At 64.6% G+C, this 23885-nt stretch overlaps 1 protein-coding gene across 13 annotated transcripts in view; it reads left to right on the plus strand.

Annotated features, from left to right (window-relative positions):
- The first annotated feature begins 387 nt into the window (after positions 1-387).
- The window catches only part of PLEKHA6 (pleckstrin homology domain containing A6), a 52281-nt gene continuing 28783 nt past the window's right edge, over positions 388-23885 (plus strand). The window contains exons 1-3 of one of the 13 annotated variants that reach the window (XM_075775821.1): positions 388-630; positions 1021-1097; positions 1736-1793. In XM_075775821.1, coding sequence (XP_075631936.1) covers positions 548-630; positions 1021-1097; positions 1736-1793 — 218 coding nt within the window. In that variant the 5' untranslated portion in view covers positions 388-547. Of the gene's footprint in view, positions 631-1020; positions 1098-1735; positions 1794-5158; positions 5292-16830; positions 17002-21644; positions 21745-23041; positions 23107-23885 lie in introns of those variants that run through there. The other 12 variants (XM_075775819.1, XM_075775822.1, XM_075775820.1 and 9 more) reach the window with 12 other exon arrangements.

A 23885-nucleotide genomic window follows, 5' to 3' on the forward strand; every position in this document is an offset into this window, starting at 1 on the left:
ACAGCTGAGAACAAGCAGAGAGAAAATACCCACTGGGCAGCTCCGAAAGCGCTGCAGATAATCATCAGGGTGCCCTACATACTGCCTCGGCTTGGCTGCGAGATCAGACGGGGAGAAGAATTTGACATTGTTTAAAATGAACAGGAGAGGGAAGTAACAACTCCATAATTACTCACCCCGAGTTAATTGACAGTAATTACACTGAGTAGGCAGCGGAGGAAGCTGTGACGGGCTAGCCCCGAAGAGTCATTTGGAGAGCCGTGCCGTGGTGCTGGGAGGATGCCCTCTGAACCCCGGCTCGCAGGCGGGGTGGCAGCTCAGCTCCAACAGGGTTAAGTTGATGGGTTTGGTTGGGATTTTTTTTTTTTTTTTTTGCCCTCCCTCTGTGGTTATTTGCAGCAAACAGAGTCCGGGTGGAAGGTCTGAGTTGAGCAAGTGTTTGCTCCTGGGGAGACCGGGAATTGTTTGGCACTTCCCGAGCCAGGTGCCGTCCCTGCTCGCAGCGCGGGGCTGCTCTGCGCCCGAACCCCCCCCCATCGCCGTCCCCATGGGGGATGACATCGACTGGCTGGACCTGCCGGGCAGGTGGACCTACGGCGTCTGCGGGGACGGGCGCATCTTCTTCATCAAGTACGGTCCTGCCTGGCAGCTCGCACGGAGCGGGGGCTGCCGCGGGGATGGGGTTTAAGCTTTGGGGCAGGGGAGCCGGGTGCATGGCTGGAGGGGCTGCAGGGGATCGGGGCTTAGTCTGGGCTCGGAACAAGGGGTACCCCCTGCCACAAGCCTCTGTGGCTGGCTGCTTTCCCATCACACACAGCCAGCTCTCCTTTCCCCCCAATACTCTCTTCTTGGGGCTCTCCCAGCCTGCTGGATGCTGTTCCCTTCTTCCCCTAAAATCCGGTCCCTCCATTCCCTTGGCTGGAAAAGTCACCCCTGTCGCAAAGGCCCTTCCCTGGTGATGGGAAGGGGCTCCCTGGGCCCCCCGTGGGTGCTGACAGCCCCACTCCTTGTCTTTTGCAGCGATGAGACCAAGTCCACAAGCTGGGTGCACCCGGGCACAGGCTACTCCATCCAGAGCGGGCACTTCTCCTGCGCCGGTAAGGGATGGCTCCCAGGTCTCGGCATTTGCTCTCTGCCCTCCCTGGACACTGATAAGAATTTGAAGGTGTGGAGTGAAATCCTTCAGAAATGCAATGGAGACCCTGAAAAGCTGAGGGAGCAGGAGCTGCCTTGCAGCTGGGGAGGGTTGGGGGAGCTTTGAATGATGTGTGAGGTGAGGTTGCATCTCTCGGGCACGGGGCTTCCAGCAGGAGGGATGTTCTGGGGGGGGGCTTTAATAGTCCCCTTCCGCAGAGAGTCTTCCTGCGGTGTCCGAGTCCTGTCTCAGATGGGGAGGGGACCCAAGCTGCTTTAAAAATGCAGTTTGAGCATATGAGAGCCAACCACAGCGGGACACAGCACCCCATGAGTGCCACGATCATCCCACCGCTCGCTGCCCTTCTCTAGTGCTGCCTCCTGCAAGGGGGGGGTCTCCTCTGCCGTTGCCTCCTGGTGAAGTGGGGCCTCAGTGACAGTGAGCATTGCTAACCATCCTGCTAACCATCCAGCAGCAGGTCCTTCGGGCAAGCACTCTGCTCCAGGGCAACACCCCAGCCCGCAGCAGGGCACCGGAGGGGAGGGCAGGGGCTGCGCAGGGCGAGGGAGGGTGACCGCTGCTTCTGCCTTGTCCTTTCAGGGCTGCCCCGAGGCTGGGAGGTGGACACCACACTGCACGGGGGCTTCTACTTCATCAAGTAAGTGAGAAGGGACCGGGGGAAGAAGCTTCTGCCTCCTGCTCGCAAGCGCCATTGCACCCTCGGAGGATGCTGCTCCCTGGGCTTGTCTCTGCCCAGAGGCAGCTGCTACCAAAATGTTTGTGAGTGCAGCGTGGGCTGCTGTAACCCAGCCTCGTGGAGGACCAGGGCAGTAAAGATGTGGTCTGGGAGGCTTTGGGGCATAGCAGTAGCTAGAGGATGGGGCCAGGGTCTCTGCTGCTAGTGCACGGTGGGCTTGGGTGGGTGGGTGGGTGCTCGTGGCCCGGCTGTGGCTCGTCCCACACTCCCGTGGACGTGGTTGTGATGGTTGCGCGGTCCCAGCAGCTGAACAAACCTGGAGCTCCCGCTGGGGAGGGAGAAAGCAGCATGTTGGGCTTGGTAGACGCGTGCGGGGCCATGTCTCAGAGGCGGTTTGGATGCTGCAGTGAGCGAGCCCGGCATACTCGGGCACAGCGAACTCTGGCAGAGGGCTAAAGCTCATCCCAGCATAGCACAGCAAGGCCAGGCTGGAGGTACCTGTCCCTGCTTGGCCGTGGCAGTGCCTGTACGTGGTTAGCAGGGACCGGACCCAGCTCTGGGCTTTGTCCTGCATCTGAATCCTGCAACTGGTGCTGCTGGCACAGGCAAATCTTGCCCCGTCCCTGTGCACGAGGGAGCTCCTGTGCGAAGTTGCCATTTCAGATGCGAATGTCTCTTCCGAGGGCTGCGGGAGCTCCAGGGTGAGGCGGATGAGCCAGCCAGCCGCCCATCCTGCGTCATCCCTCTGGGAAAGGTCCCCGGGAGCCCAGTGGGGACTTTCTCCGGGACCCTGCAGCACCCCGGCCTTGTGGGAGGGAGCGCAGTGGTGCAAAGGGTCCCCGGGGCACGCACTGCCTGGGGCACGCAGCGCAGAGCTGGCTGTGCTTGCTGGGGCGAATGCGTAACTCGGTGAAGATCTGTCCCGAAGCGTTGCTCCGAGAGCCCTGGTTCCTCCCGGTGGGTTGTTTCTTATTGTCTCTCGCCCCCTCCCTGCCTCCAGTCCAGGAACCGGGACCCCGGCGGGGGTGATGTCGGTGTCTAGACAGACTGAGCTGCAGGCTGCCGCCGCCTCGCCTCGCGCAGGGCTCCAGGTCCTGCTGGGTGAGGGTGTTTCAGACAGGATCTTTGAGCCCGTCCCTATCTGGCACGCACGGAGTTTTCTCTGTGTGTTCAGACGGCAGTAAACCTGGCGAGAGCAAAGATCCCAAGTTGGGCTGAGGGCTGGAGCAAAGCACCGGGATTATCCGGTCTAATCTGTCGAGCAGAGCCAAGGTGTCCTTGAATCAGCCCCGTGTTCGAGTCGTGTGGCCACAAACGTTGCCGGGAGTGGGGCTTGCTGGGCAAGGGCTGCGGCGGTGAACTTCCCGGTCAGGTTCGAGCTGCGTGCCTGCAGCACGTCTGCAATGCTTCTCCATGGCAGGGACCGTCTTCCCCCGCAGTCTGCCGTCGCTGTGTGCTCCACATTATCCATACCTGCGGTTCCCTGTGCACCATGCCAGCTGGGAACGCCGCAGCTGAGCAGGGAGAGGGTCGGGGCTGGCGGTGGGGTGCTCCGACTGGGAGCTGCTCCCCCCAGCCCTGGCTGTCGTGGGCTGTGCTGGCTCCTGCCTTTGCAACAGCACCCACAAGGTGGCATTGAGGCTGGCGCAGCGGTGCATGCCCTGCACGTTGCTGCACACGTGTGCAGGGCCTGGCTGCAGGGAAGGGCCCTGCTGGCTCCGTGCGATGCTGGGCACCCTCCCCGCCTGTGCCAACCCCGGGTGCGGGAGGGCAGGACCCGGCCCCATGTCCCAGCCGGGTGCTCCCACAGGGAAGCGCTGCTACAAAGGGCCCTTTTCCACCCCACTCCTGCCTCCAGCTCTCTGCCTGCAGAAGAAAAGACCCCGCTATGTCTGCGCCTTCGGACTGAGACATGGCTGGGGGCTGATGCAGCGCAGTGCGGCTCTTGTCCGTGCAAGGGGGTAGGGAACAACCAGCCCCCAACCTGGCTGGGGTGCACAGGCGGTGTTTATGGCTGCCTGACTAGGCCTGGGGGGGGGGGGCTCCCCCGCGAGCAGTGCAGCTCCCCAGTTGCTCATGGGCTTCCTGGGCTGTTTGTCAGCCCTCCGGGCTCTCCTGGGCAGCAGGAGGGCAGCAGGGGGGAGAGCCACCCTGGCAGGTCCCCGCTGCCTGTGGAGCAGGGGAATGGCTGGGCACAGTGACCCTGGAGAGGGGACAACTCGAAGGCGCAGCATGTAACTTTGGGGACGAGAGGGTCCCTCTGCTGTGGGCTGGCAGGGAGGGAGGGTCTTGCCCATCACTGTGGGGGAAGGAGGGGGGAGATGCAGGAGGCAGAGCATCCAGTGAAAGCCAACCCGCTCCCCAGCCCCAGTGCCCTGTGGCTAATGGGGGGATTATAGGATCAAGGGCAGCCGCCGGTTTTTCCTTCCTGGAGAGCCCACGTCTCTCCCCACGCCAGCTCGGCTGCGGAGGATGAAGTGTCCCTGCACCCTGCGGGGTCTGAGCCCCCGGCTGTGCAGGCTGGGTGCAGGCAGTGTCCTGGCCGTGGTGCCTGGCAGCTCTGACAGGCAGAAGTAGGGCAGTGCCATGGATCAGGGCACGGTGCCATTGCTGTAGGGCTGGAGTTTGCAGCTCCCCAGTGCCTCTGTGAACGTGCGGCTCTGCAGACCAGGGGTCACCCTGCCACCAGGCTGGGGGCTGAGCAGGGCTGGGGAAGGGTCCTGCCGGCCCTGCCTGAGCCATCGCTGGCCCTCAGCATGATGCAGGGGACCGAGCGGCGGCCTTTGTGCTCCAGAGAACAAGCTGTGGTTGTTGAGCTGTTCTGCTGCCCGACCTCTGGGTGCTGCATCCTCTCCCCGGGGTGCAGGGCCTGAGGGTGCTGCCTGACCCGCTGCAGTCGGTCCTATGGACCTGGCTGGGAATTAATGGGAGAGGTCATCATCCCCCAGAGAGATGTGGGATGCAGGGGGGAGCGTGGTCTGGGCTGTCCCCCTGATGCTGGGGTGCAGGGGGGGGGGGAGCACGACTCCTGGCTGCAACCCCCAAGGGATGCAGGCTGCCAGCACGGTGCAGGCTGCTCCCCCCGGGATGCAGGGGGTGTGCAGGGGGGCAGTGCGGTCCAGCCCCCCCTCCAAGTGCTGCGGGGGGGGGGGGGGGGCCGCACGGCCGCGGCTCCCCATAAGTGCTGCCGGGGGAGGGCGGTGCGGTCCCCCCGGGGTGATGCCGGGGGACAGCGCGGGGGGGCGGCGGGGCGGGGGCGGCAGGCGCGGCCCCCCCGCGGTGCTCGGTGCCAGCCCGGCATCACGTGCCGCTCGGCGGCCCCCGAGCATGCCCAGCTCCGGCTCCGGCTCCGGCTCCGGCTCCGGCTCGGGCTGCAGCTCCGGCTCCGGCTGGGGCTGGCCGGGAGGATGCTGTCCCCGTAGGCAGCGGGGGGGTCCCGGCCGCTGCCCGCCCCGCACGGTGAGTGCCCCCAGCGCGGCTTCCTTCCTCCTCCTCCTCCTTTTCCTCCTCTTCCTCCTCCCGGGCGCTGCGGGGGGGCCGCGGGGCGGCAGAGCATCCCCCCACCGGAGACGTGTGCTGTGGGGCAGGCGGGAGGAGCGAGCTGTGCAGGGGGCCCTTTCTTAGGAGAGGGCGGGGGGCATCTGTGCTCCAGCCGAGGGGGGGTCTCAGCCCCCCCGGGGTGCCCTGAGCGCGCCCCATGGCCAGAGCAGGGTGCGCTGCGGGGGGTCAGCACCTCCGGGCTGCCCGAGGGGCCGGGGGCCAGGCTCCCCCTGCACCCCCCCGCCCTTCCTGCCACGCTTTCGGTGAGACGCGGGGACCCCCTGAGCTGCGTGTTTGTGTGCTGTGTGCTGCCTCGCGTCCCCGGACCCCGCAGCTGCGGGCTGAGGTCCCCCGGGCTTGCACCCGACTCAGCGCACAGGTGGGCAGCACCGAGGCTTTGGGAGCGACCCGGCTTCTGGAGCCCTGGCTCAGCATCCCCAAACCCCCGTGATCGTGACCAGGGGCTCGGATGGGCCGGACCCCCCCAACCCTGCATGCTGGGGCTGGTTCGTGTGGCTGGGTGTTTTGCTGAGGTCGCAGCGAGGACGGGCTGTGATGGATGGAGCCCGAGATGTCATCTGGCGCTTCCCAGGGACCTGAGCGCTTCCCTGCGCTTCGCGGCTCCCGCCTCGCTGCCTCCTTGTTAGCGGAGAACCAGCCTCCCCCTCCTCGGCAGAGAGCAAGAGCGAACCGCCTTGGGGATGTGTGTCGCCTGCGAGATGCTGTGCTTGCTTGGCCCCCCCTGCATCGAGGTGTCTGGCAGTGCCGGAGACGGCGCGCGAGCCGCAACCGCTACCCTGAGCAGTCAATCGCAGCTTTGTTGCGCCGCTGTTAGATCTGAAGGAACAGGGTCTCTGATTCATCACATGATGGGGCATGTTAAATACGCCACGAGTCTATTAAACCCCAGCGGAAGGGGCTGGACTGGCTGCCCCGGGCCATCCTCCGCGGGGACTTGGTGGGAACCCCAGGTCCAGCCACGGTGCCCCTCTGCAGAGGGAGGTCCAGCCCCTCCATCACCTCTCTGCAAGGTCTTTGACATCCTCCGAGGGCTGTGCTACGGTGTGGGGGGAGCGAGTCCTGCGTGCACGGTTTGATCCATACCGCCTGGCCCCTCCATCCCGCCCGTGACGTGCGCTGCAGTCCCTTGGGTGCGGGGGGCCGGCTCCCCCCTCCAGATGGCTGCTGGAGCGGCTGTGTAATCCCTCTGCGCGGGGACGCTGCAGTGGGGAGGGGGCGCGTGGCCACCCCGGGGTGTGGAGGAGTGCAGGCAGACCCACCAGGGACTGGACACGGAGTGGACCAGGGTGGTATTTGCTGGGGTAAACATCCTTCCAGGCAGGCGAGGCTGTTTGTGGCGCTGCGTGCTGCTCTGCAGCCGGGAATCAGCAGCACCCGTTGGTTTCTCCCACTTCTCCACGTCAGGAGCGTCTGCATCCTGCTGTGCATCCCGCTGTGCATCCCCGGAGCTGAGCGCAGGGCAGGAGCTGGGACTGTTGCTCCCCGCACCGTTGTTCCCAGTATGGCTCGTCCTGTGGGGCACAGCCATGCAAATGCATGTGCACATGCGTGTGCACACATGTGCACACACACCAGGCTGTGTCTGCGCATGCAGCCATCTGATTCCTTCCCCTGAACCCCACTGGCGTTTCCTCGTAGGAAAACGAGGGGAGGGCTCCTGTCCCGCTCCGATCTGCACTGGTCCTTGTCCCCTTCACTCTGCCGGGAGAGGACGAGGCTTTCCCGCACAGCCCCTCGGGAGCCTCCTTCCCTCCTCTGCCTGGCAGGAGCCGTGGCTGAGGGACACCCGGCCCCGTCACCCACCCCGAGCCAGCCCCTCGGGGAGCCAGAGCTGGGATTAGGAGTCCTGGAAAGGGGTGGCCAAGGCATTAAAATTATTGAGCATCTGCTAAAAATCATGTGGCGAACGCAAAATCTGTCCCCTCTGTCCAGTCTCTGGCTGCCTCGGCTGGAGTCTGCCTGGGAGGAGCAGCCCCCAAAAAATGCTGGGGAGCCCAGCGGGCCATGGCACCCATCGTGCTGCACGGGGCCACCAGCACCATCCTGACTCCGAGCACCCCATCACCCTGCCCATGTCCCTGGCTGTCCCCTTGGGGAGAGGGGCAGTGGCGAGGGGTCCCTGCCCTCCTGGGCAAGGCCAGGCACAGGGGGTTCCCCAGGCAAACCCCGTGATGGGGCAGCTCGCCGCCGGGGCTTGGGCTGCCGGGGGCCAGCGCTGCCCTTGCTAGAAACTGTTTTCCTGCAGAGTTCCCATAGAAACCATCGGGAGCAGCCGCTGGGCTGGTGGGGACGAGGGGGAAGAGGGACAGGCAGGAGCCGGCAGGCGGGTGAGCTCCATGCCTGGCGCTGCTGGGATGAAGCAGCTGCACTGGGTGCCGTGCTCCCTGCCATGGGGAAGATGCACCAGTATCATCCTGTCTGTCAGCAATGGCTAGGTGTGCTATGGGGATTGTGTGTGGGTGTGTGTGCGTGTGCGTGTGCACCGTGCACGCCGCTGGCTGCTGCTCTGCGGCCAGGCCTGGCATCGGGAACAAACACCAGCCCAGATGGGCAGCGCGGGGCTTAATCCCCCCCGAGGCTGCCGGCACCGCCTGAACCCTTAGCGGCCAGGCAGGGTGTTGGGTTGTTTTCTGCTCCATCTGTGGCCCTGGGGATCAGCTGGGCTGGGGATTTCTCCTGCCCGTCTTTGCTCGCTGGAGGGGAAAGCGCAGCTCCTTAGCTGCTCCGCTCTCTCAGGCATTTGTAGTAGCATCCCCCCCTTCTGTTTTCCTTAGCTTGAAACATGATAATCTGCAGCAGGCAGAAATAGTACATTGAGGAATGTGCTGTCTCCTCTTTAGCCTCATTTTTCCCCAGGATCTGGCAGCTCCGCACCCGTCTGGGGGAACCTTGCTCTGCCGGCAGCCGCGCAGCCCCTACCACCACCCATGGGCAGCACCGCGGCGTGGGGAGGGGGTGCCTCGTGCCCTGCCAGGCCTCCTCTCCAGAAACACCCCTGATTTCATGGCTTTGCTGGAGAGGATCCCCCAGCCTGGGACAACAGGCAGATGGGAAGGCAGAGGTGGCCTGCAAGGAGAGGGAGGGAGGGGGCACATGCACACTGCACCACCACCACCCCCCAGCCCTGCCTGCTCCTTCCAGCATCCAAAGCTGGAAAAAATCCTAGAAATGGGTTGTTTCTGTGCAGGCAGGTCGGGGCCCTCCTGCTTTCCAGCACGGTTCTGGTTTGATTTGTTTTCACTGTGCAGCAGCAGTGCAAAGAGCCCGGCGAGGGCTCCCCGGGGAGCAGCAGCTGTGGGGTGAGGTTGCTCGGTCCGTGGCATGCAGGGAATCAGGTTGGATGATCGCAGTGGCCGGTTGTGCCCTTAATCTGTGAATTCCACCAAAGCTCTTTAATAAAGATTCAAAGTCACCAACTTCTCAATTAAGGGATGAGACAGCTCTTGATCCATGTTTCTGGGTCAGCTGGAGAAAAGGCCATTTAAGACCTGGGCGATTGCTTTCGTTTGATGTTTCTAAAGGAGACGACTTATGAATAAACACCTTGCCAGCGTGCGCTGGGCAGGAGGGCGTGTGGCTCGGCCACCTCCGGGGCCTGGAGCGCAGCCCCGGCTGCTCCCGAATCACGGGCTGAGCTCGGGAGAAAGTCTCCCCTGCTCTCCCTGCCAGGCGGTGCTGGGGGATGTCCCGCTCCCCTGGGATGCTCTGGGCAGTGCCACCAGCCCTGCAAGGTCCTGTCGCTGCCGTGCTGTCCCGGAGCAAGCTGAGGGGCTCGGGGAGGTGGGTCGGACCCTCCCGGGCTCCGCACCGGAGCCACCCGTTCCTCGGTGCGAGCCCATGGGTGGTCTGCACCCTGCCAGGACCCCCGCCTCTCGAGGGTGCTTATAGCCCTCTGTTTACCTCAACAACAGCCAGCTTGCATGGGTGTTAATTGCAGGAGCTGGCAAGGCGCTAATTAGGGGATAATGAGACGGCTTTTGTGTGCGCCTGGCATCCTATCGGCAGACGCCCCGTGCCGTGTCCCGCTCGCCCATCTCCGCGGCTCCCCCGCTGCTCCAGCCCGGCAGCTCGGGGTTTTCTTCCATCCCCCCGTGTCCCAAAGCAGCCGCTTGACGCTGCTCGGGTTATTTAAAGCAGAGGAGCTCCCGTCCCTGCTCTGGCGGGGCTCGGGCGGCAGCTCGCCTGCTCCGAGCCCCCGAGTCCCGCCGGTAATTAAGTGGCCGCCGGAGCCTTTTGCAGCGCAGCCCTTTGTTCTCGGAGCAGGGAGGCAGGATCCGGCCGACGCGGGGCTCGGGCTGTCCCCTCCACTGCCCCCGTCTCCCCTCCCGGGTCCTCGCAGTGTCCAGGGGGGCTGGGGCTCGTCCCCCACGGTTCGCTCGGTGACCGGGCAGAGAGCATCCTCCCGCGTCCTCCCACGGCTCCGGCACCCATCTTCCTCCCGTTGCCGGCAGGGCCACGCGTGTCTGCCGAGCAGCGAGGGGCTCTTGTTCCTCTCCGCCTGCCTGCAGTCGCCGGGGACTTGGGGCCGGTGCTCGCCCCCCGGGCTTCCTTACACAACCGCCGGCGGCGGCGGCAGCAGCGCAGGCAGCTCGGTGCTGCCGGGGCCCGGAGCCTCTCACCGGCAGGTAAGGGCCACCCCAGCACCGCGTTGGAAATCGGCGTGTGGCTGCTGACCGGCTCTCCCGCGTGGTGGGGGCACCGGTACCGGCACCGCCGGGCCGGGCCGAGCGGGAGCTGCCTCTCCGGGTACAGCCGGGGCGGGAGTGCCGCCCCTGAGATCCGGGGCATGATGTGCCGTGGGTCGGGCTGGCGCCCGGCAGAACAGCCAAGACCAGTCTGGCAGCACCGGCCGCCTCCCAGCCCTGCTCGGCCGGTTCCGTACCGCGCTTACCGCTTCCCGGGGCACCGGCCGGGCGCCCGAGCGGCAGAGCTGCCGCGCACCCGGCCGATGCAGTGGGTGCCAGGCTCGGCACCCTTTCTGGGGTGCTGCCCCCCCCCCCCGGGGGGGGGCCCGTGCTTTGCTCCGGGTGAGGATGGGGGGGGGGGGTGTACCCGCGGCGGAGCCAGCGCTGGGCACAGCATCCCAAGCTGGGGGGGGGGGGGGGGGGCGGAACTTAAAAACTCCATCCCGCCGGCATTGCCCCCAGCAGCCTCCCCCCACCCCCCCGCTCCGGCCTGGGCACCCGGGAGGGTTTGGAGGGACCCGGCGGGGGTGGGAGGCGGGTGGGTGGTGCGGTGCCTGTGGTCCGGCGGGCGAGGGCTGATTACAGCCCGGGGCTGGCCGGGTTCGAAGGGCTCTGCCGGCGCAGGTGGGGCGGGCGGGGGCGGGGGCGAGCCCGGCTCGGCTCATCTCAGCCCGGCTCGGCTCAGCCCAGCCCGGCCCGGCTCGGCTCATCTCAGCCCAGCCCAGCCCGGCTCAGCCTCCTCCCGGCACCGCGGTCTCTGCCCCCTCTCCGCGGGCACGGGGGGGTGAATCCCCTGGGCTCTGCAGAGATTCGCTTCCAGCCGGTTAAAACCCTGGGGTGATTTGGCGGTGAGGGGGGTTGTGTGTTGCTCGGGGCCCGGCAGAGGGGTGCAGGATGAGTCCGGGGTGCGTGGGGCGGCAAGGCAGCAAGCTCACACAGCTTCGGCATCCCTGACCCGCTGTGGACGCGGCCGGAGGCAGCTCAGCTCCCGCTCCAGGCTCCTGCTCTCCCTTTTGCCACCCATCCTCGGGGTCCCTGGAGTCACTGTCGCTTGTCACTCGTCCCCGTGTCCCCCTGCACAGCCATCCTCGGGGCCAGGCTGGCTGCAGGGGTCCCACAGCTGAGACCTGCAGCCCTGGCGGGGGGCTCAGCCCTGTCCCCCCTTGCAGGGAGATGCTCAGGGGGTGGGAGGGTCCCTAAAGCCCCGGCCCTCAGCCAGCTGCTTGATGCACTGAAACTCATTTTCAAACCTTTATTCTTCCAGAGAATTTGAAAATGCGATTGCACCCTCAGGGCCCGGAAAGCGAAAACAAATCAGGAGATATAAATCTGCTGCTTTCGCCCGTGTCTGATTATTTCCAAGCCAATTGCGTGATGCCAGCCTGCCAAGTCCAGGGTGCTGGGGGGACCCCGGGCTGGAGCAGGGTGAGCTGGGGTTCACTGGTTCCTCTTCCTGCAGCGCATTCGCCGTGTGAGAGTGGGATTTTTTTCTCCCTGCTTTTTTTTTTTTTTTAAAATGCGTGTTTTGTGAATGTGCAAATGCAGTGACCTTTTGCAGGGGCTGCTCGGAGCTCCAGCGCTGGCTGCCGGCTGCTCTCCTGCTTGTCAGGGAGATGAGGGTTTCAAGAGCTACGTGCAAACTCCAGGGCCTCTGGGCTCCAACACTCAGTTGCAATCGCAGTGATGAGTTCCCGGAGGGGAGGAAAGAGCTCGTTTCCCGTCTCTCCCAGCGTGGCCTGAGATGCCAGGCCCTTCACCAGCCATCAGCGCTGCTGCTTCGCATCCTGTCCCTGTCCTCCCTGCATCTCCTCCCTGCTAGCTGCAATGTGTTATTGCCGTGACCTTGTCCCCCACTGCCGTTGCAGGAGGCTCTGGTGAGGAAACGTGTGTCGTTCCCCCCCCCATCCCCGAGGGTCCCTGGCAGCCCAGGATGGGCTCGCGATGCTGTGGGGTGACGGTGCAGGGTGCTGGCGGGGAGGATCCGGCTCCTGCCGGTGAACACTGGTCCTGCACGCTCCCAGCAAGCTGTCCCCTTCCCCGGCGTCCTTGGGCACAGCGATAGGGCTGGTGGCCTCCCCGGGCTGCGGACAGGCCTGCGCTAGCCCTCCGCAGATAAGGCTGTGCCGGCGGGGGGCCAACAGGAATGTTATTTATGCGGTTAAAGTTCACCTGCTGTTAGGAGCTGTCCTGGACACATGCTCACGGGGAGTTTGGGGTGACCGAGAGCAGGGCTGCCCTGTCCCTGGGGTGGCAGGGTGGCCCCGGTCTGGGTGCCACCATAGCCCTGGCCCTGCTGGCAGCGGGTTCTCGGGGCTGCTCCAGCTCCCAGGAGGATGCTCATGGGCAGCGGAGCAGCATGGACCCCAATTCCGAGTCCTGTGGGACCGGGCTCGACGGCAGCATCCTGCTGCCGGGTTGTAGCCAGGGGAAGGTGGCGGGACGGGGCTGGTGGGGTGGGGATGCTCCTCGCCGAGGCAGAGCCGTTGTTGGTGCTTTTAGGGTGTGTGTGGGGGGGGGGGGCTGCAGCGGAGGGCAGGGCTGGGGCAGCCCAGCACAGGGCTGTATCGATGCCTCTGGGGAGAGGCAGGGCAGTGGCTGGGAGCAGGATGTCCAGCCACAAGTGGGGAAACTGAGGCACAGAGCGAGCACAGTGGAGATTTGAGCTGGGAACTTCTGTCAGGCCAGGGACCTCCCTCTGACGTGTCCAGAGATCTTCTGAGGTTTCATGGGGTGTGTGTGCGCGTGTGTGTGCCTGTGCACGTGTGCACTATCTGGCACCCAGTAGTCCCATTTCCTGATCGGGGTTTGGGTGTTACCATCATATAATTAGTCTGTAATTGCTCTGTAATGAGGTAGCAATCCTGCGGCAGGGCTGCACTTAAAAGGGCTTTCCCTGCCCCAGGCCGCTCCGCACAGCCCCCCCAGCATCACACCCCGAGTCCCATCCTCCTCCGCAGGCTGCCGGGGTGGGTGGGTGCCTGCCATGGGATCCACGCTGCCTCCACTCTTCCTGGGAGCGGTATGGAGAGATTTGGGGCAGGATACCCTGAAAGAGGGATCTCCCCTGTGCTCGCTGCCCTCCCGCTCCGCTCCTCCCAGCGAGTGGCACTGGGGGCACTGGGAGGTGGCCTGTCCCGGCAGTGCCGGTGCCAGCCTGGCAGGCTGCCTGGGCTCCTATCAGCGCTGCCTTTCACTCCCCGCTGGCACCCGCCCCGCTGCCTCCGGGGCCCTTTGGGGATTTCCTCTGCCTCACCCCCCCCCCCCCCGCTTGTCCCCGCTGGCACGGCCACCCCGCTGCCGGGGTCCGGCTTGCCCAGCCCATGGCCACCATGCCCTGCTCCCACATTGCCCTGGGGAAAGAGTCACCCCATCCTGGCCCTGCACCCCCCCAGTGCTGCTGGGTGAGAAGGGGGCTCCGTTCCCTTCCTCCCACCCTGTGGGGCCGTTTCCCTCCGGTCCCGCTTAACCCCCCCACCCCGCAGCCGGAACAGAGTGTGCCGGGTATTTATAGCCTGGCACGGATGCTGGAAGGCAAACATGCGTGGAGGGGGGGTTGTTTTGGCCTTTTTTTCCCTCAATCCTCGTATTTTAAAGACCAGGCTGGCTCTGCCGGAGGTGGGGGTGCCCACGCGCTGGCAGATCCCGTTTGTAGATCCTGGGAATGGGACCAAACGTGCTGATCCACCCCATTTTCTTCCCTCGCTGTGCCCGGGCACTGTGTGGCACTGAGTTCAGGTGGGGGAAGAAGGAGCTGGGTCAGACGGGCACCAGGGGAGAGCCCATCTTTTGGGGTGGCCCCAAGAGCCGCTCTCCCTCCTCCTGAGGTGGGTTTGCATCCTCCCGCCCTAGGATGCGGCGTTTCCCTGCGAAGGATGCTCAGCCCCGGCTCTGGGCAGCGCAGGCAGGGGTGATGCAGTGAGGAGGAGGACAAGTCATCCGAGGAAGGCTCGTGTGTGTGCCAGCCCCAGGTGAAGTTCACACGCCCCACGCTCATGTCCTGTGGGTTTCTTTTCCTCACAGCATCTCTTCTTTCAGGTCGGCTGAGCAGCAATGATTAGCAATTCCAGTTTTTATTGCGAGCCTAACGCCACGAGGTTGCGCGCAGCTCTCCCCTCCCTGTCAGCCCCCCCGCCTTTGCTGCCAGGTTTCCCCAGACAAACTGTTTGATACGATGTATGGGGTTTGTTTCTTCCCCCACCTTTCCCCCCCCAAATCAAATGGATTGTCTGATTTAGAAATGACAACAATTGTGTGTGAACGTAATGAATCTTTTAAAGCTCACCAAAGTGAGAGGTGGTGCGTGTGCCATGGAGGAGGGGGTGCTGGGGGGGGTGTTTAGGTGGTACAGCACCCCTCAGCCTTGGGGCGCAGTGCTGGAGGAAGGGCTTGCGATAGTGGCGAGGCTGCGTGGGGCCTTATCTTATCCCTCCTGCGCTGGGCTTATCACCAGACATGCCGTGCCGCAGATAAGCAGGACCTTGGGTTCAGACGCGGGCTGGTGGGAGGGAGCGATGCTCCGTGTCCCAGTGCGGGTGGGCAGCAGGGATGCACCGTGGGGGCACCGCTGTGGGGTCCCTCCATGGCTCGGCTCCCCAACACCTTGGTGTGCAGGGGTGGGAGCATGAAACAGCACCCCCCCCACACTGCTGTGCTCCCACTGGTGGGTGCAGGATGTGCCCTCCCTTGCGTGGCTGGTGCAGAAACTGGGGCTGGGAACTGCGTGGCAGGTTTGAGCCATCCCTTCTTCTCTTTAAACTAAAGAAAACGCAATAAAAACATTTTTTTGGCCAAGATGATGACTGTGGGCTCATCTAGCTGCTTAAGTAGAAGTGGTATATTCAGAATACCTGAGGAGGAACCCCCAGCTTCTCTCCTTAATCCCCAAAATCTCAGTCTGTGCCGGCAGGAGCCCAGGACCTTGCTGGTGGTCTCTGCTCCATTCCCAGGGGATTTATGGTTTGCTGGAAGACAACAATTTCGGGTGCTGCCAGGCCGTGTCGGTGCGCGCTGGAGGAGCTGGACAGGGGAGATGTTGGTGCAGAAGTGCTGGCCGGTACCAGGGCTGCTTGCAGGGCACGGTGGGTGCTGTCCTGGTGGGGCAGGAGGACCCACCGTGGGGCCAAAGTCCCTCGGGGTGGCCCTGGGGAGAAAATCCCTGCCCAAGGCCATCTCATCCCCCTCGTGCCCAGTCAGTCTGGGATCTCCAAAGGCAAATTTGCTCTTCCAAAGTACCCTTGCAAGATGCTGGGGGTCAGGGTGCTGCCCGGGGCAGACCTGCCGTGCTGGTGCCTGTTGTAGCAAGGATCATTGTGTTGCGGTGGCATTTCGGTGGGGGCTCCGGTGGCAGCCCCGGGGAAAATGGACGGCAGAGGGTGCCCGGGCAGCCAGGCTGGGGATCGGCGCAGGAGTCTCCTGCTCTTCCTGCCCGTGATCAGGCGGGGCAATAAGAGCTCCGGAGGCAGGTGGCTGGGGCGATGCCCTGCTTGCAGCCGTGGCCTCGTGCTGCCTGCTCGTCAACAGGCTGTTATTGTTTGTGCGCACCCGGCAGTGCCCCGGGGCCGCTTGTGCAACCGGGGCGGGGAGCTGGCTCAGAGCACTGTGGGGCTCATTGCACCCCAGATGGAGACTGCTCGGCCAGATCCAGCCCCAGGAGTGCAGGGAGACCCCGGGCTGGGCTCACGCAGAGCTGGCAGCCCCCAGGTATGAGCTGCCCCTTCTCAGCACCGAGCTCCGCAGCATGGGGATGCCACGTGCAGCCGTGCGATGGAGAGGTCCTCACGGATGTGCCCACCGAGACCTTCTCTGTGCCACAGAACAGCTTTTCCCCCAGCAGGCAAAGTAGTTTTGGGAGTCCCCTTTCCCACGGGCAATGCCCGGGACTGGCCCCGCATCCCCGAGCAGGGCACACCGCACGGCCCCGCTCACCCCGCGGGCTGGAGCTGGGGTGAAGCAAGCAGCCGTGCGCACAGCCCAGCCTCACCGATGGTATGTGGCCACCCCGGTTCTGGGCTGTAGGTGAGCCTGGAGAACTGGGAAAAACAGGGCAGGGTTTTGTCTTCTTGAGCGTTTCCTCCCGCTGGAGGAAGCACGGCCGTGGTGACACTGGCACAAGAGAGTCCCACAGTGGCACGGCACAGCCACGCTCTGGCTATCGGCTGCCGTGGCCCTGGCGAGTGGAGGGGCTCAGCTGCGAGCTCTGCTCAGCAGGGACGGGGACAGGCAGGTGGCATCACTGCTCACCACTGCTGGGCCAGGGGAACCGAAATTTTCTGTGACCATAGGCACCCTGTCAGATGATCCAGCATGGTGCTGAGTCCCTCTGACCCATTTTATGATGTTAAAAAATGCACTTTTTGCTTTTTCCATATTGCTGTTTTTAGCACCCAGGCAGGTGGTGCCCAGTCGGTGCCCGCCGGTGGGTCCGTGCTGCTTTCCCAAAGCACAGAGCCCGCTCCCGCTGCCTGGAGGCAGAGCTATCCGGGAACAAAAATACATCTGAAGCACGACGTAAACCAGCGTCAGGCTTCGCTTTGAGCTGGTGCCAGCATGTTCGGGGCCAGGACTGGTGGCAAGGTGCTCGGGCAGCGGTGGCTGATGGGTGGGTGGCACGGCTGTCCCCGGCGAAGGGCTGGCGGGTGCCCGGCGTGGCTGGGAGCAGCGGGAGTGGCGTGAGAGCCGGCGTGCACAGGGGGGTGTGTGTGTGCGCGAGCGCCTGTTTATATAGGAAGGAGCCAACCTGCAGTTTCAGATTTCAGACCTCGCTTATCAGCCGGGCCGTCCCTGCTGCGCTCGGACGTGGCGGCTCTCGGAGTCGGCCGACGCTTCTCCCCCTTCCCCACCAGCCTGGGGCTCCCTGCCTTGGCACCGAGCCCGCTGCCCTCCCCACGGCCGGCACCGTGGCCCTGGCAGCGCCCGGCGAGCAGGTAGGCTGCGCCGGCTGTGGGTGCTGTGCCCTCGCAGCCTGGCCCGTGGCGGGGATAAGCTGGGGGGGGACCAGGGAGATGGAGGAAGAACCCCCAGGGCTGGAGCGAAGGGGATGGAGATGCTGGAGGGGCAGCCAGCGAGCGGGGCTTTGCTGGAGGACGGCTGCAGAGCCGCTCACGGGGCAGGGGCTCGTGGGGAGGGCAGCTTGGGAACGCAGCCCTGGGCTTCAGCACGGTGGAGGTACTCGCACCGTGCCCACGGCCGGGCAGCGCGTCCCGCAGGGCAGCAGCGTAGGCATGGCGCGCGGGAAAGCCCGGCTACGCTCTCCCAGGGGTTAAACTCCTTGCAGGGAGCTAAATGGAAGGTGTGGCAGCACGATAAGGTTGGCAGGGCTGGGAGTGGGGCAGAGGCACCCAAGCCGTACACACAGCTCTGCTGCCAGCCAGGATGCGGGTGGGATCCTGCCCGCCTGGTGGGCCATGGCTGGGAGGGGCTGTGCCCGTGCCCCGCACCACGGGCTGGCTCTGAAGTCTGGGGCTGCCGCCATCCCTGCCCTTAGCTGAGCTGGCTGGAGAATAATGCTGTGATTTCCTGGAAGCGCTGCTTAAAATCACCTCTCCTCCTTGGGGGAGAGACCCAGCTGCATTTGTCCTGTTTAAAGGGATGTTTTAAGAGAGGCTTTTTTTGAGGCAACCCTCTGCTGTACCCTGCTATACCCTCTGCTGCACCCTGCTATACGCTCTGCTTTCCCGGACCCTGGAATAGCCTCTTCCTCCTCAGACCCTCCAGCCAAGCCGTTGCCATCTTGCAGAGCAGCAAGAGGGATGGCAGTGCCAGCACCCTGCAAGTGCCGGAGGATGCTCCAGCACCGGGCAGCGGTGGGTGCTGCAGCCGCTGTTCGGCAGCTGGCAGCAGCGTTGGGCTGTTGTAGGTCTCTGGTCTGCAGCATTGGATGGCTGTTGTTCCCATCCGGATGCTCCCAGCTGTGTGCGGGGATGCCTGGGAGATGGGAGCGATCTCCCGCTGCTCTCCAGTGCCGGCAGGGCGATGGGTTCGTAGCTGAGCCTGATCCTGGCACCATCCCTCCCTATTGCTCCAGCAACGGTGGGTGAAGGACCGGGCTCTGGTCTGGAGCGAAGCACTCCCTCCTCCCAGTGGTGCATCCTTCATTCCATCCCGGTGCCGCAGGGCCACTAATTAATTTTGCGACAAGGAGGGACCTTTAGCAGCTTCTGGCAATGCCCAGCGTGGCTGGGACGTCCCCTCGGCGGTCCCTGTGCCGTGCCTGCTCTGTCCTGCCTGGGCAGGGAGAACACATCGGCGCAAGTCGAGTGCGTGGCTGGCTTTTGCCCGCTTACTGGTTTCCTAAGGCAACTCGGCACAAGCCTCCGGCTCTTCCCAGCACCAAGCAAACCAGTTCCTTGTGGAGGGCAGCCACTCTGCTTGGTCCCCTTGAGTAACCCTCATGCAGCTCCCTGGCCCCGGCTGCCTGCGAGCATCCTCGGGGGGACACTGCGGGCCGGTGCGTCGGCGAAGGGCTCATCCGGGCTGCGTCGCCAGCGACGAAGGCATCGCCAAGGGCCCTCGCTGGGCTGGGACTGGCCCCGCTCCAGCGCCAGCCCGGCTCAGCGACTCCCGTCCTGCCGGCTTCCCTCCCCAGGCACGGCAGCGGACGCGGTGCTGGGGCCGGAGGCGGCCAGAGCCCGAAGGCTGCATGTTCCCGCCGGGGCGGAGGGAGGGCTGGGGCGGCGTTTATTAATGTGATGCTGGGGGAGAAGGGGGAACCGGCAACAGGCTCGCTTGCAAGTGGGATTTCTGGGAAGTGGAAAGCTGGCGCACGTTCAGCCTGGATCTCTCCTGATTTCCAATTGGAAACATCCCACGGTGACTAAACTTCATTCAGAGGAAGATCTCGTTCTGCAGAGCTGATGCCGCGCTACTAAACTCGCCTGCGGTGTGTGCGCCGTTGCGGAGGTGGCTGTGGGGAGGGGGACGAGGAACAAGACGAGGGCTGTTTGGTGGCACAGAGGTGTGCCCTGTCCCCGTGCTGGCTTTGCATCGCCCCGGGAGGCTCTGAGGGTTCAGTCTGAAGGGGTGCGGAGGGTTTGCAGCTCCCTCTGCTTTTCCCCCAGCAAATTCCTTGCCGTTCTCCCCCTGGGGTTGCGTGTGCTAATTAGGACGCGGTTGGGAAGCAGAGAATGATCAGTGATTCACTGGGAAGCTCTGCCCGACTGCCCTGGCCCCGGCCCTGCCACACCAGGGTGTGGTGGGCTGGAGAGAGCAATAAAATCGGGGCCATCCCATGCGGGGGCAGCGAGGGAATTGCTGCGTCTGTCCTGGCACTGGTGCTAATGGCCGGGCTGAGCGTTTAATGGCCGGTGGAGGAGGCTAATGGCTTGGGTATGGCAACCACCTGCAGACAGCCGAGCTCTTGGCAGGTATTAGTAGGAACCGGCCGGTGTCCAGCATCGCCTGCCCGCTGGAGGCTGTGCCCCAGGATGGCTGTGCTGGACACAGGAGCTGGCAGATCCCCCGGGGCCACGGGGAGTGCCCGGCTCCCCAGCACCCACGTCCCGGTGCGGAGCCGCTCTGAGCTTGGGAGCGGTGTGTTGGTCAGCTGCGGTGTATGGGACTGCTGGTGCAGAGAGCCCCGGCACGGTGATTTGGCTCTGCCTCTGGAGACGCGTTCTGGCCGTGTCAGCTTGGCGCGGGGCTTGGGGGGGTGGCTGTGGTCCCCCCTAGGATGCACCGGGATGGCACTGTTGCCAGAGGTGGGGGCCAGCTCGGCAAAGGCGGCGGGTCCCGAGCCTGCGCCTGGGGTCTGGGGGGGGGCTGTGCATCTTTGGTTTGGTCTGTTTGCTTAAGAACAAACCTCTGGGTTTGGGGGACCTTTGGTTCCCGCTCTGTTTGTACGCGGAGGCTGGCAGTATGGACACGCACCCGGGCAGCTCTGGGGCTGGGGGCTGTCGGTGCTGGGGCCAGGAGGAATCGGAGGCAGCACCGTGCCGCAGGTGCCAGGCATGGCTCCTGCCCGTGGTGGATCCCCCTGCGGTGGCTCTTCTCGGGAGTGCTTTTGGCTGCTCCGCACGTTGCACGTGCTGGCATCCACACCGTGCTCGCGGGCTGCTCTCCGGGGCCGTGGGACATGCTGCAGATGGCTGTGGGGTCAGAGAGCCTCGGCCAGCCCCAAGCTCCCGGAGCCGGTGCTCGCCCCGTCCTTGGGAGCTAGTTGGTGCAACGCACTTGCACAACAGCGACACGTGCGTTGTTGCGTCACAGCTCGGTTACAAGCTGTTCTGAGGCCTGCGAAGGTACAGGATCAGATCTAAAAATGGAGAGTTTCCCCATGCACCGCCATCGCACCCATGCCGACGTAAGGGAAGCGTGGCATTGCATGAGGAAGGCAACTGGGACGGCAGTCCCGCTGCTGGGGAGGATGACAGGCTGCCCGCAATGACAACCTGCCGGCTGGGCCGGCTTCGCCACGGCACGGGAGGCAGAGCGGAGCTGCTCCTGCTCTGGGGTAAATCCCCACAGGCACACGTGGCCACGCTGGGCCGTCTTGGCCATCAGACCATGACGAAGCCTGAGGATGCATGAACCTCTTTGCAGAGACCCGAGCGTGCCGCTGGCCTCCACCCAGCCTCGCCGTTCCGGCAGGTGTGGGGATCCGCGCCGGCACGGCACAGCCGGCTATGCCAGGAATGTGCCGAATGCGTCGGGACTTGACTGTGGGAGGTCAGGGCGCACGGCAGCCGATGAGTCACTTGGAGGGCTGGCAGCGGCGCGGCGAAGCCTGGGAGCTGGGGCAGAGCCAGAGCTGCCGCGGCCCCCTAACCCAGAGCCTCCCTGAACCCAAACGCCCGTGGGAAGCGTGCCGGCAACGCGCGGCTGGGGTCCCGCGGTGGCAGCAGGGCCACAAAGGCTGGCAGTGCCGGTGTTAGCAGAACCACGCGCCGTGTCGTGCCCCCTGCACCCCGGGGTGCTGCATTTACAACTTTATTTTTCACCCATATGAGCCCACCCGTTTGCTAAAGCATTCAAGGAGAGCATCCCGTGGGAGATCTGACAGCGGAAAATTGGTAATTTAGACAAAAACAATGAAGAGCCTCTGCAGGGATCGGCACAACCTGCCATGGCTGATCGAGCCCAGGCTGGGGCTCACCCCGCTCCCTGTCCTGGGGGGCTCGGAGGCGAGTGGGAATCGCAGCGCCCAGCTCTGCAGAGCCTCACGAGCCGCTGCCAGGAGCAGACGCCCTGCACCAGAGCATTGGTGCACCCTGCTCCAGGCCCTGCGCCCTCCAAGCGCTCCCAACTCGGGATGTTTGCGAGGAGCTGTTGGCTCCGTGTCTCGCGTGGGTGTGGGGAATGAGAAATTCAAAAGCCGTGCCCGTATGCAAAGGGGCCACGCACATCATGGGCACGGAGAGCTGAGCCAAGTTCTGCTGCCGGCAGGTCGTATCAGCTGCTGCGTCTGCGCTTATTTACAGCTCACTCCCGTCTGTGGGGTTTTTAGCCATTTGATGGTCTTATATCATGATTAAAACCATCCCCACAGCAGCCCTCCGCTTTCCAGCCTGCACGGGGTGGTGCCGTGCAGATGTTTGTCCAAAGCTATTTATGAGCGCTCGCAGCCCGGACGCCCCCGGGGCCGCAGCCGGGACGGGAGAAGGCAAAATTTGCTGCGTGTCGGTGTCCGAAAGCCAGAGCTGGGCTGCAGTGCTGGCGGGGCGTCGCAGGCTGTGAGTACCTCCAGACCCCCGGGAGCCCGTGGGAGCCGGGATGGGGATGAGGACGGGGACGGAGCCCCTTCTGCGCCCCTCTGCATTTGCAGGGGGACGTGGCGGCTGCCCTGGGCTGGCCAAGCCGGATGTGTCCCTGCTCCGGGGCCAGGCATGGGATGCTCCTGGGGCAGCGGGGGCCAGTGATGTCAGCTGGGGCTGGGGGCACAGGGGTTCGCTCCCCAGGTGCCCTCGTGCCCCAGGGCTGTGGTGGGCAGAGCAGGGCTCTCCCGGCTCCTGGAGACAGCGTGGCTGGAGGTTAATCATTCAACCCCTTCGCAGGTTGGGTAACACCCCAGCACTGCAGCTAGTGGCGGTGGGGGTGGTGGTGGGGACATCTGTCCATCTGCTTCCCAGACCTGGGACGTAGGAACTGCCACCGTGCTCCTCTTCCAGCCCTGGGTGCCTGTGCCCCCTCTCCATGGGGACGTGGCGATCCGGACGGCCCCGTGGGTACCGTGACGGGCAGGAGACCCTGGCATCAGGGCGCTGGCAGTGCTGCGTGCTGGCTGAGCGGCAGCCTCAGGACCTGCGCCGGCTCCCAGCGCGGCCGAGGGAGCCAAGATCTGCGGCTGGGTTGTAAACACGCTCGGATAAAGTTACAGCCATTGATGTTCCTTGGAAAAGCTGCACGGAGGGAAAGCTCGGGGGACCCCTGAGCTGAGAGATCCCCTCCTGCCCTGGCTCCCACAGCGAGGAGGGGATGGATGTGCCCCCTGCCTCTGGGAGCAGCCGGGGGGAGCAGCCCCCTGCCCTGCTGTGCTGCCCCACTCCTCGGGGGGCACAGGGCCGTGGGGCTGAGCCCCTCGGGGTGACCGCAGCCAGCTGCCCCTGGGGATGGGGGAAAGCAGAGGTGTCCTGCAGCTCCCGCCAGGCTGAGCTGCTCGTGGCTCGGCTGGATGCAGAGGCAGGATACGGCCCTTGGGGCTGCACAGGGACATTCAGGGCTGCTCCCAGGGCCCGTGCTGCCTCGGGAGTGGTTTGGGCAGAGAGACATGAAACTGCGGGAACGGCCACGGGTCCCCAGGGGGTGTGAAGCCTCTTGGAGACCCTCTGCATCCTCGGCGGGTTGGGCTGCAGTAGCCTGCCACGCTGCGGTGCTGTTAAAGGGGTTTTCAAGACGGCACAAGCCAAGGATGCTTTCCCGTGCTTGGCTCGCAGCGGTGCGGTGCTGAGGGGGTTAAGGCTGCTGGCAGCTGCGGTGGCTGTTAATGATTGATACCGATGACCGGCTCCCCTGGGCTTAGAAGGAAATCATCTACCCTGGCTGCCGGAGAGCCACCAGCTTGGCAAGCAGGACAGAGGGGACGTGTTGTGGCACCGGTGAGTGTGCGCGTGTGTGTGTGTGCAGTGTCGGCGTGGAGCCCGGCCATGGTACACGTGGGCCATTGTCTGGGGCCGGTGCCCGGTGGTGGCCAAGAGCAGCCGGGGACCAGAGGGCGGCCGGCGTGGTGACAGGCGCAGCTGGAAATCCGGCAGGCGCGTATCGGGGCAGGGAAGGTACCACGGCACCCGTCGCCATCGGGATCCTGGTGTGATTATGGTGTGCAATGGGTTAAGCAGGTGCTGAGGATTTGTCCCAGCAGGATTTCCCCAGCACCGCTGCCGTAATCCCCGCTCCTGACCTGACCTGGCTGGGGAGGGGTTGGGGCCGGGTTAGTTTTGATGCCTCGTACCGGCGATTGCTTAGGACAGGTATTTCTGCCCGCTGGTTTCTTAAAGAGCTTAGCAAGAAGTTTAAACCCTCCACGTCTGGGTCCACCTTGCAGCTTGGAGGCTGCATTAGTGGGTCATCTTTGGCAGAGGTGTCGCAGCTGCCCAGGCACCTCCGTACCCCCCGGGTGGGTTTCGGCAGCAGCACCAAGCCCAGCCACGAGCCGTGGCCCTGCCATCCCTGCCCGCTGCGCCCCAGCGCCGGGCCAAGGGAGGGGGAAGATCTGCACCCCTGCAGCAGTTCCAGATTTGTGGGAGGCTGTGGAGCTGGGGAAAGAGGCTGAGGGATTGCATCCTGATCCGATAAACTCTCTTGATGTCTCATGTCCACTCACCCGTACTGGTGCCCCGTGCCTCTCGGTGTCTGCCATGGTCCGTCTCGGTGTGCC

This window comes from Balearica regulorum, chromosome 25 (assembly GCF_011004875.1).
Source record: "Balearica regulorum gibbericeps isolate bBalReg1 chromosome 25, bBalReg1.pri, whole genome shotgun sequence".
Classification (NCBI taxonomy): Eukaryota; Metazoa; Chordata; class Aves; order Gruiformes; family Gruidae; genus Balearica; species Balearica regulorum.